The 12,427-nt window shown below is 51.9% G+C and overlaps 1 protein-coding gene across 1 annotated transcript; it reads left to right on the top strand.

Moving 5' to 3' along the window:
• The first annotated feature begins 2,371 nt into the window (after positions 1 to 2,371).
• On the top strand, positions 2,372 to 11,506 carry LOC132390988 (proline-rich protein 36-like). Its single transcript, XM_059963565.1, has 2 exons — positions 2,372 to 2,874; positions 7,994 to 11,506. Exons 1-2 carry the CDS (start codon positions 2,388 to 2,390, stop codon positions 10,186 to 10,188), a joined length of 2,682 nt encoding a protein of 893 aa, XP_059819548.1. The 5' UTR covers positions 2,372 to 2,387; the 3' UTR covers positions 10,189 to 11,506.
• Positions 11,507 to 12,427: the final 921 nt, after the last annotated feature.

Genomic DNA, 12,427 nt, shown 5'->3' with positions numbered 1-12,427 from the left:
CACATGGGGAGTATAGAGAAGCTAGAAAAGAACTAAAGAAGGGAATTAGGAAAACAAGGAGGGGCCGGGAAAAGTCCTTGGCAAGTGGGATTAAGGTGAATCCCAAGGCATTCTATAGATACATCAAAAGTAAGAGGATTTCTAGGGAGACGTGGGACCACTCAAGGACAAAAGGGGGAACATTTGCTTGGATGCAGAGAACATGAGTGAGGTACTTAATGAGTACTTTGCTTCAGTATTTACCAAGGAAAAGGATATGGAGGACCAGGAGATCAGTGCTGAGTGTATAAATACGTTAGGACATTTAGGTGTCAAGGGATAGGAAGTATTGGGCCTCCTAATGAGTATTTAGATGGATGACCCTAGGGCCTGATGGGATTTACCCCGGGTTATTGAAGGAGGCAAGAGACGAGTTTCTTTTGCCCTTGACCAGTATCTTTGTGTCCTCTGTAGCCACGGGCGAGGTGTTGGAGGACTGGCAGGTGGCTCATGTTGCACCTCTATTGAAGGAGGGGACAAGGGAAAATCCTGGGAACCACAGATCGATGAGTCTCAAATCAGTTGTTGGGAAGTTACTGGAGAAAGTTCTTGGGGACGGGATTCTTGAGCATTTGGAAACCCGTTGCCTAATTAGGGAAAGCGGGCATGGCTCTGTGTGGGGCAGGTCGTGCCTTATCAACTTGATTGGAGTTTTTGACAAGGTGACAAGAGAGATTGATGAGGATTGGGCAATGGAAGTTGTCTACATGGATTGTCAAAGGCCCTCCTGGGAGGCTAATCCAGAAGATTAGGATGCGCGGGATCTGTGGTGAATTGGCTGTTTGGGTTCAGAACCGGCTTGCACACAGAAGACAGGCTAGTGGTTGAAGGGATTTATTCGAACCGGAGGCCTTTGATTAGTGGAGTTCTGCAGGGATCTGTACTGGGACCTCGGCTGTTTGTGATGTGTATAAATGACCTGGATGAAAATGTAGATGGGTGGGTTTGTAAGTTTGCAGGTGATACCAAGATTGGTGGAGTTGTGGATCGTGTAGAAGACTGACAAAGAATAAAGTGTGATATAGATCAGTTGAAGGTATGGTCAGAGAAATGGCAGATGGAGTTTAACCCAGATACAGTAAATGTGAGGTGTTGCATCTCAGTAGGGCAAATGCAAGGAGATGGTACTCTGTTAAGGGTAAGATCTTGAACAGTTCTGCTGAGCAGAGAGATCTCAGGATCCTAGTGCACAGCTCCTTGAGAATGTCTACACAGGTCAATAGGCGTATGGAATGTTTGCTTTTATTAGTTGCGACACTAAGTTCAAAAGTCAGAAGGTATATTTTAACTGTATTTAAAGGTTATCATTGTCCTGTATCTGTTGGATATCACTCTGTAGATACACCATTGTGTGTGTTAGATATCACTGGGTAGATACAGCACTGTGTGTGCTGGATATCACTGGGTAGATACAGCACTGTCTGTTGTCGGTTATCACTGCGTCTGCGCCTGGAATGTTGGCGGTGCAGGCCTGTGAGGGGCTCTATACCCTGGGCAGTCAGCATGGATGCTGTGTCAGTGTAGATCACATTCAACCACCCCCTACATGCACGTTTCTCTACAAACACACACATAGAGACACTCACACACATATACACACTCTCAATTGGACACCCACTTTGGCACACACAGATGCTTACACATGCACACACGCTCACATGCTCACATACATACATAAACACACACACACACACACACACACACACACACACACACACACACACACACACGCACACACACACACACACACACACACACACGCTCACAGACATACATAAACAGACACACACACACTCTCTCTCTCTCAATCAATCACTCCGGTGATTACAGGCCTGGAGGCATCAAACATTCCTCATACGTTAACCCATTCATTCCTGTGAACCTCTCCAATGACAGCACGTCCTTTCTTAGATATGGGACCCAAACCTGCTCACAGTCTTCCAAGTGCTCTGTGTTCACCAGGACTCTCCTGTGCTCTGTCTGCTCACAATCCTCCAAGTGCACTGTGTTCACCAGGACTCTCCTGTGCTCTGTCTGCTCACAATCCTCCAAGTGCACTGTGTTCACCAGGACTCTCCTGTGCTCTGTCTGCTCACAATCCTCCAAGTGCACTGTGTTCACCAGGACTCTCCTGTGCTCTGTCTGCTCTCCAGGTGTGTTCCACCTACCTGGGCGTGCACGTCGTCCCCGTGCCATACCTGGAAGATGCGGAGCATTACAATCTGATGAACGTACTCCTGGAGAAATCGGAGAAGACAGGCTCCCACCTCTTTCAGCGGAAACGTTTCTTCCCCCTGGGACCTTTACAGAAGATCTTGGTCAATATCGACAGCAGGACATTTGAGACAATGGAGAATGGGATAAAGCGCCAAACGGAATACACAAAGGATTTTGACTATGAGGAGTTGGTTATTGACGAAGGATCATTAAAATCGGTTAAGCTGATTGCTAAAGATATCAACAAGGAAGTTTCGTTGTTCTTCCTTAAGCCCAGGTTGCTGAAGGTGTCGGACACCATGCCCTGGATCTGCTCTGTTAGAAGTATCTACATCATTTGTGAAGTTTACACCACCAACATCCAGCTCCTGGTGTCGGACAGTAAACTGATCCAATGGTACAAACCCGACAGCAGGATTCCCATTGCGTTTCTCTGCAGGAAGTTCAAGTTGAACTCGACGGGGCTGATTGGTGCCGAGTTGGCCATGAGGAGGTCACCAAAGAGCGCCAACTTTGTAAAATCTTCCTCCAGGGTTTATCACCAGGTGCTTGTCCGGGATCAAGGCGCTCCAGCACGATGTGAGGATGCCAGAGGCTTTTTCCGAAGCATTCTACCAGGTACCGAATGCGTTACGAGAGGGAGGGGGGCTGGTGTTGGCACGTTTTCTCCGGAGAGCCAACTGAATGAATGTTGACGGTCTCACCACCCACCGTGAGCACAGACTGGAACCGAGGAACTGCCCAGAACCTGACGAGCTGACTTGGGCTGACGTCCTGACCAAAGCCTCTCCCCTCCTGCTCACATGGTGCAGTCCACCCCTCCTCAGATCACACACCTGGCCAAGTGTCTCCACCTCCACCATCTTCCCTGACTGAAGGCAGAAAGCAGATGGACTGGGTGGGGTTGGGGCAGCCAGGGGGCATTATGGGGGAGAGGGGTGGAGGAGGAAGGCAGACAGAGGAGGGGTAGAGGGAAAGGAGGTTGGGGAGGGAAGCTGAGATAGGAGGTAGGGGAGCGGGAGAAGGGAAGCAGAGAGTAGGGAGGAGAGCAGAGATAAGGAAGAGGAGGGAAAGATGGTGTCTTGCTGCCACAGGGAAGTGATGATGAACCTGTGCTCAGTGAGGGAGGGGGTAGTCTTCCATTTCCTGGACTTCTGGGACCAGTGGAGAAGGTGGGGCCAGTAGGAGCCAGGGGATGTTGAGTGGGTTAGCTTTGGGAAATGAGGACTGGTGTAACTCGAGGGGAGGGAAGGAGATGGAACTCAAACCCCAGGGATTATCAAGGACCGAGGAAGCTATACCAGCAAAAGTCGCACCAAAGAAATCTGACGGCACCGTGACGCAGCGGGTAGTCTCGCTACCTCACACTCAATACGGATCTCAAGTTCAAGTTTATGGTGGTCAGCTGACTGTACATGTATATAACCTAACAAAACAACATCACTCCAGTTCACCGTGCACCCACACAACATAGAAACCAAAACATTGTCATAAATAAGTCAATAACACGCCTGAGGGAAGAAGCTGTTACCCAGTCCAGCAGTCCGAGTCCTGAGGTTCCTGGACCTCCTCCCTGACGGTCGTGGGTCAAGGAGATTGTGGGAGGGTGGTGGGGATCCTCAGCAAAGCTTCAGGCCCTTCGTCCGCAACGGTCCCAGTAAATGTCGCAAGTAGGGAGGAGGGAGACACCGGTGATCCATGGTGGTTTGGAGATTCCTGGTCCATTCAGAAACACCATCTGAGCCTGGTGTTATCCGTGGTTCACTCTCCGTAAGGCTGATCTTGTGTCCATAACGATAACTGGCATCAGGTGCACTTCCGGGGTGGTGACAAACCCATTGCCTCCTGTTCATGGTGCTCATCGAGAAGCGACGTTGGTAACCCGTAAACCCTGTCACAGCCGGGTGAATCCGTATTGTAACCCGTAAACCCTGTCACAGCCGGGTGAATCCGTATTGTAACCCGTAAACCCTGTCACAGCCGGGTGAATCCGTATTGTAACCCGCAAGCCCTGTCACAGCCGGGTGAATCCGTATTGTAACCCACAAGCCCTGTCACAGCCGGGTGAATCCGTATTGTAACCCATAAACCCTGTCACAGCCGGGTGAATCCGTATTGTAACCCGTAAACCCTGTCACAGCCGGGTGAATCCGTATTGTAACCCGTAAACCCTGTCACAGCCGGGTGAATCCGTATTGTAACCCATAAGCCCTGTCACAACCGGGTGAATCCATATTGTAACCCACAAGCCCTGTCACAGCCGGGTGAATCCGTATTGTAACCCGTAAACCCTGTCACAGCCGGGTGAATCCGTATTGTAACCCGTAAACCCTGTCACAGCCGGGTGAATCCGTATTGTAACCCGTAAACCCTGTCACAGCCGGGTGAATCCGTATTGTAACCCATAAACCCTGTCACAGCCGGGTGAATCCGTATTGTAACCCGCAAGCCCTGTCACAACCGGGTGAATCCATATTGTAACCCACAAGCCCTGTCACAACTGGGTGAATCCGTATTGTAACCCATAAACCCTGTCACAGCCGGGTGAATCCGTATTGTAACCCGCAAGCCCTGTCACAACCGGGTGAATCCGTATTGTAACCCATAAACCCTGTCACAGCTACTGGCTGGTCTGGGACTGCTACACAGAATAGGGGGACATCCTTTTAGAACAGAGTTGAGGAGGGATTTGTTTAGCCAGAGGGTGGTGAATCTATGGAATTGCTTGCCTCAGGCGGCTGTGGAGGCCATGTCATTGGGTATATTTAAAGTGGAGGTTGATAGCTTCTTGATTAGTCAGGGTGTGAAAAGTTACAGGGAGAATTGGGTTGAGAGGGAGAATGAATCAGCCATGATGGAATGGTAGAGCACATTTGATGGGCTGAATGGCCTAATTCTGCTCCTATATTTTAGGGGCTAGATGGGCCAAAGGGTTCGTTTCTGCCCTGTAAGTGTTCTATGACAGGCTGAAGTGAAACATCCCAGATGCTGCAGCTAGTGGTCCCGGTCTGTGTGTTCTCCGAGTTGACTGCCCGCAACATCACGCTACACGTGTCTCTGGTGCCAGTACTGCAGGAGAACATGTTGCTTTTCCCACGGGGGAGCTAATCCCAATGCCCAGGACCTGTCCCGAAGCCCATCCCTGGACCGGATGGTTAGGTTGACCACTTGGAGTGAAGGTACAGATTACTGTCCCCTTCCTTTCCAGTCCTGAAGAAAGGTCTCAGCCAAAAACATCAGATAATTTAAAACACAAAGTACACTGCAGATGCTGTGGTCAAATCAAGACGTACAAACAAGCTGGATGAACTCAGCAGGTCAGACAGCATCCGTTAACATTCAACTATTTCATCCATTTCAACGGATGCTGCCCGACCTGCTGAGTTCATCCAGCTTGTTTGTACGTGTTGAAACATCAGATAGTTATTCCTCTCCTGCAGAGTTCCTCTAGCATTTTGTAAACATAAGAGATTTTGCAGATGGAGGAACTCAGAAGGCTACTCCCCACCATAGACGCTGCCATTTTGTGGGTGTTGCTTTGGATTTCCAGCATCTGCAGAATCTCTTGTGTTTAACTAATCGAATCAAGAACACAACACGCTGCCTCAGAGGGGGCTCGAACTCACAACCTTCAGATCACTAGTCCAACACCTTAACCACATGCCACCTTGGTTAAAATAGGAATGGGGAAACAGTGAGTAAAATCACAATCAGGTTTAATATCACTGGCATAAGTTGTGAAATTTGTTGTCATCTGGCAGCAGTACATTACAGTAAGATAGGTACTTTATTGATCCCAAGGAAATTAGTGTAACAATATCATTAAAAGTGCACAGATATACAAATATTTGAAGAGAAGTAAGAGAAAATAAAAAATAAGTTACTTCAAACAGTCTAAGAGGAGGAGTCTTCACTTCCCCGGCTGTAGGTTGACTCATTCTAGAGCCTAGTGGCCGAGGGTAAGAGTGACCTCACATGACACTCTTTGGAGCCGCGCGGTTGTCTTAGTTTATGACTGTATAAAAATATTGTAAAAAGAAAAGTTTATTACTGTAAGTGTTCCTCTGTTCAGCCAAGGTGGCATGCAGAGGGTGAGGGTGAGATTGTCCGGAATCGCCAGGATTTTCCGCAGGGTCCTTTGTCCTACCACAGCCTCCAATATGCCCACTTTAACTCTTATAACAGAGCCTTTCTTATCAGTTTATTGAGCCTGGTGACATCACCCGTGTCGATGCCATTGCCCCAGCACAACACCGCATAGAAGGTTGTACTGGTGACACCAGACTGGTAGAACATGTGAAGGAGAGGCCTGCACACTCCAAAGGACCTCAGTCGAGGAGACTCCTGTCCTTGCACACAGCCTCTGTGTTGGTGCTCTACTCGCCTGTCATCCAGGTACCTGTCGGTCCTCACTACACCCACGTTCTCACCATCAGTAGTAATTGGGAGCAGTACAGGCTTAGTCTTCCCAAAGTCCATCATCATCTGATCTGCAGGTAATTCAGCTCGCACCATCTGACAAAGTCCTCCAGCAGGGCCCTGTGTTCATCCTGCCATCCTCCTTTTGTACACCCAGTCATTGCTGAGTCATCGGGGAATTTCTGCAGATGACATGACTCCGTGTTGTATCTAAAGTCCGAGGTCTATGGGGTAAACAGGAAGGCAGTTGGTAGATTCCCCTGTGGGGCCCCAGTGCTGCTTATACCAATGTCTGACACACAGCTCTGAAGCCACATGAACTGTGGTCTGCCAGTCAGGTAGGCCATCATCCAGGATACAATGGAAGTAACAAACTACACTGAACGCAGCTTTCCCCCAGCAATGAGGGCTGTATGGTTTTGAAGGCACTTGAGAAATCAAAAACATGATGCTGCCCTGCTTCTGCAAATGGGAGTAGGCTCTGTGCAGCAGGTAGATGACAGGAATGTCAACTCCAACGTGCTCCTGGTGGCAAACTGCAGAGGATCGAGGGGTGACCTGACCAGGGGTCAGAGGTGAGCCAGGACCACCGGACAGTAGTCATTCCAGACTTTCAGTTGGCCCTTCTTGGGAACTGGGACCACACGTGATGTTTTCCACACAGTCGGGACCCTTTCCAGACTGAGACAGATGGAAAATGTGCTGGAGAACTCCACACAGCTGCTCAGCACACTCCTTCAGCAACCTGGGGTTCACACATCCGGTCCCAATGCTTTCCGTGTCCGATTCCCCCAGAGCCCTTCTCACCCGCTCAGTCGTGAAGGTGAGTCCGTGATGACTGGGGAGCTGGGGTGTGGGTGAAGATTGGACAGCAGCAGTTGGTATGGTAGATACAGGGCAAGGGGGGGATGTAGACAGTGGTAGCCTGTGTTGTTCATCCACATGTTGAACTGGAGGGGGAAGGGGGGAATATATATAGAATAAAAGAATAAATTAAACAATGAGAAGGGAGCATGCCCTGAGTGACGGGATCCGTCAGGATGGATTTTAGCCATTAGCTTTTGAAGATGCCCTTGATGTTGGAGAGGCGAGTGCCCTTGATGGAGCTGGCTGATGCAGCTTTTCCCGATCCCATTTCCGAATGCCACAGTGCTGAAACCAGCCGGAATGTTCTCCATGGAAGTTTGCGAGCATCTCGTTCGGTTCTTGAGGGCCGGTGAGTTGGGGGTAGCGGGGTTAGGGATGACCAGCGCGGAGTGTCTATCAGGCGCTGCCCCGTTACCGTCACAAATACAAACTGTGTTCTCTGCCCCTACAGAATGCTGTCTCTCTTGGAGCCCCGCTGATTTGAAATCCCAGCACTTCGCGCAAGGTGGATCCCTTCAGGCAAAGCCTTCCACATCGCTGGAAGAGGGTTCGTCTGATGGATTTTCGCACAAAACAGGCTCTTCCCGCAGCACATCCAACACACCGACCCCGAGGGCAGACAGGAGGCCCTGGATCTCCCTGTCGTCCCCTTTGCCTGTCACTACCAAGAATCTGATCACGCTAATGTCTCCGCCTCACGACGCCGAGGGGACGGTGGGAGAGCCGTTCCGCGTCGACACATCGGCCAGAATCCCGACACCGGCCCGCGAACGCTTCTCCCGCCTGTCTCTTCGTCAACCCGGCATGCAGTCTACCACGGTAATAGAAAAGGTTGCGACAACTTCGGTCGTTTCTCCCTCTACTGTGGACAGCCTTGCTTCCCCCAGGAAAGCAGTGACATCTTCTGCCTCGTCAGAGTCAAGTTTGCCGACTCCCTATTCATTGCAGGAAGTTCCCGGAACTTCTGCCTTACCGCAGTCAGTTGCGGAACCATCTGTGGAGACTGCTCCCACGCCCCACTCAATTGCGGAGTACCCATGTGTCCTGCACAGCACTGTGGACTTCACTAATTTGCCACGGTCATTTCCGGAACCCCTTCTTGTACAACAGACAGTTACGAAACCCGTTCTTGTACAACAGTCAGTTGCGGGACCCGTTCTTGTACAACAGTCAGTTACGGAACCCCTTCTTGTACAACAGACAGTTGCGGAACCCCTTCTTGTACAACAGACAGTTGCGGAACCCCTTCTTGTACAACAGTCAGTTGCGGAACCCGTTCTTGTACAACAGACAGTTGCGGAACCCCTTCTTGTACAACAGACAGTTGCGGAACCCCTTCTTGTACAACAGACAGTTGCGGAACCCCTTCTCGTACAACAGACAGTTGCGGAACCCCTTCTCGTACAACAGACAGTTGCGGAACCCCTTCTCGTACAACAGACAGTTGCGGAAACTGCTCCCTCGCCCGACCCAATTGCGGAGAATCCGCGTGTTCCGCACACCGCAGTGGAATTTCTTAAGTTACCACAGTCAGTTGCGGAACCCCTTCTTGTACAACAGACAGTTGCGGAGCCCCTTCTTGTACAACAGACAGTTGCGGAAACTGCTCCCTCGCCCGACCCAATTGCGGAGAATCCGCTTACACCTCAGGCTCCTGCGGGATCCACGGTGCCGCAGCGACCAGTGGCTGCACCCCGATGTTTTGCGAATACGGGGGCAGGAGGCCTGCAACCGCCCCCCGCCCGTCCCAGCAGCAGTTCGTCTTCCAGCTCCAGCAGCGGTTCCCGGCTCTGTAGCACACGTCCGTCCGAGCCCCGGCACCGGGAGCTAGAACAACAACATGGCACCGACTCCTCAGCGCTGATCCTCACCATCCAGGACTTGATCAATATCCTCCGGGCCATTGTCCTGTCCGGGCACCCACCGCCCTGCTCCAGCATCAGTCCGCCTGCCGCTCACCACCCGGGGCTCGACCAAACCTGCGGCGCCCCGTGGGCCCAGGAAAGGCGAGAGCCGAGCCCACCGCCGGGGCCCGGAACCCGCCTGGTCAGACGGCGCCGGACGCCCACCTCCGACAGCTCAACAGAGCTCGGCCCCCGTCAGCCCCTCAAGGTGACCGCTCGGCCCGTCAGCCGCCTGCCCTCCTCCTCTTACTCGGCCCCGCTCAGGGAGGCTGTTGTATCTCTGCCCAGCACGTTCAGGGAGACCGCTCGGCCTACCTCCCGTTTGTCCGTTCCCTCCTCCAACCCGCACAAGGAGAGCGATCAACTGCCCTCCCACTCCCCCGCCTCTTTATACGACCCGCCAGAGGAGGCAGCTCAACCCCGCCACTCCCCTCCCATCAGGCTGAGGGAACGCTGCCGTATCCCGGTCACACTCTCAGATTCCGAGGGCGAGGAGATGCCGCCGCTGGCCCAGTCTCCCCCTGGGCGGCCGCCCTCCGCAGCCCCGAGGTGCCCGAACTGCGGCGCTGCCCCGGGCTTGCGGGCGGCCGCCTGTCCCTACGAGCTGGAGTGGGAGCGACACTGGGCGGCAGCAGCCACGCCGGAGCCTGGAGCCGATTCCCACACCCGCTGCCTCGGATACATGGTGCCCAACTCATCCGACTCGGAGGCAGAGGGGAGGGCGGATAGATCAGGGCGCTGATCTCGGCCGCCCCTGCAGTGTCTGCGCCCGAGTCGCTGCGGTGAAATAAAGAGCGTTTTCGCTTAGACGTGACCAATCTCCGGTTTGCGGGCAGACGTTTCTTACAACGGTTCACTCCGGGTCAGAGATGAGGGGATTTCAGGAGGGGCAAAGGAAATTATATGGATTCCCGATTCAGGATGGCGGAGAAAGAAAGTAGGCGTACAGGGTAAAGGGTGTAACCATAAGACATGGGAGCAGAATTAGGCCATCTGGCCCATCGAGTCTGCCCCACCATTCAATCATGGCTGACCCTTTTTCCTAACTCCGCCTCAGCTCCAGTTCTCGGCCTTCTCCCTGTAACCTTTGATGCCATGTCCATTCAAGAACCTATCTATCTCTGCCTTAAATACACCCAACGACCTGGCCTCCACAGCTGCACGTGGCAACAAATTCACCTCCCTCTGGCTAAAGAAATTTCCCACATCTCCAATTTGAAAGGGTGCCCCTCTATCCTGAGGCTGTGCCCTCTTGTCCTAGACTCCCCCACCAAGGGAAACATCCTTTCCATATCTACTCTGTCTAGGCCTTTCAACATTCAAAAGGTTTCAATGAGATCCCCCCCCATCCTTCTGAATTCCAGCGAGTACCGACTCAGAGCCATCAAACATTCCTCATATGATAACCCTCTCATTCCTGGAATCATCCTTGTGAACCTCCTCTGAACCCTCTCCAATGCCAGCACATCTTTTCTAAGACGAGGGGCCAAAAACTGTTCACAATACTCAGGGTGAGGCCTCTCCAGTGCCTTATAAAGCCTCAGTATCACATCCCTGCTCTTGTATTCTAGACCTCTTGAAATGAATGCTAACAGGGCATTTGCCTTCCTCACCACCAACTCAACCCGCAAGTTAATCTCCAGGGTGTTCCCAAGTCCCTCTGTATCTCAGATTCCTGGATTTTCTCCCCATTTGAAAATACTCCACACATTTATTTCTATTACCAAAGTGCATGACCATACATTTCATTGGAGGAACAACACCTGATATTCCATCTGGGTAGCCTCCAACCTGATGGCATGAACATTGATTTCTCTAACTTCTCTTAATGCCCCTCCTCCCTTTTCTCTCTGCCTATCGCTCCTTGCCTGTTCTCTATCTCCCTCTTCTGCCCCCCTCCCCCTTTCTTTCTCCCTAGGCCTCCCATCCCATGATCCTTTCCCTTCTCTAGCTCTGTATTCCTTTTACCAATCACCTTTCCAGCTCTTAGTTTCACCCCACCCCCTCCGGTCTTCTATCATTTCAGATTTTCCCCTCCCCCTCCTACTTTCAATTCTCTTACTCTTTCCTTTCAGTTAGTCCTGACGAAGGGTCTCGGCCCGAAACGTCGACAGCGCTTCTCCCTATAGATGCTGCCTGGCCTGCTGTGTTCCACCAGCATTTTGTGTGTGTTGGATGTATTTTATTTGTCATTTTCTTGCCTATTCTCCTAGTCTGCCTAAATCCTTCTGCATCCTACTTGATTCCTCAACACTACCTGTCCCTTCATGAATCTTAGTATCATCTGAAAACCTGGCAACAAAGCCATCTATTCCATCATCTAAATCATTGATATACAGCATAAAAATAAGTGGTCTCAATACCGACCCCTGCAGAACACCACTAGTCACTGGCAGCCAACCAGAAAAGAATCCTTTTATTCCCACTTGCTGCCTCCTACCAATCAGCCAATGCGCTAACCACGTTAGTAACTCTCCTGTAATACCATGGGCTCTTAACTTGGTCAGCAGCCTCGTGTGTGGCACCTTGTCAAAGGGCTTCTGAAAGTCCAAATATACGACATCCACTGAGACTAACCGGGGAGAGCGCGTAGAGGGTAACCGGGGAGAGGGCGTAGAGACTAACCGGGGAGAGGGCGTAGAGGGTAACCGGGGAGAGGGCGTAGAGACTAACCGGGGAGAGGGCGTAGAGGGTAACCGGGGAGAGGGCGTAGAGACTAACCGGGGAGAGGGCGTAGAGGGTAACCGGGGAGAGGGCGTAGAGGGTAACCGGGGAGAGGGCGTAGAGGGTAAGCGGGGAGAGGGCGTAGAGGGTAAGCGGGGAGAGGGCGTAGAGGGTAAGCGGGGAGAGGGCGTAGAGGGTAAGCGGGGAGAGGGCGTAGAGGGTAAGCGGGGAGAGGGCGTAGAGGGTAAGCGGGGAGAGGGCGTAGAGGGTAAGCGGGGAGAGGGCGTAGAGGGTAAGCGGGGAGAGGGCGTAGAGGG

This window comes from Hypanus sabinus, chromosome 3, assembly GCF_030144855.1.
Source record: "Hypanus sabinus isolate sHypSab1 chromosome 3, sHypSab1.hap1, whole genome shotgun sequence".
Classification (NCBI taxonomy): domain Eukaryota; kingdom Metazoa; phylum Chordata; class Chondrichthyes; order Myliobatiformes; family Dasyatidae; genus Hypanus; species Hypanus sabinus.
Note: the sequence above shows the minus strand (reverse complement) of the source record. Positions and strands in the feature narration are given on the sequence as shown.

What these genes read in the sequence shown, in the direction of transcription:
- LOC132390988 (XM_059963565.1), top strand. Translation starts at nt 2,388, where the DNA reads ATGGAGAATGGGATAAAGCGCCAAACGGAATACACAAAGGATTTTGAC. An exon ending in TTTCCGAAGCATTCTACCAG is followed by an intron (nt 2,875 to 7,993) that starts GTACCGAATGCG and finishes CTGCCCCTACAG; the next exon opens with AATGCTGTCTCTCTTGGAGC.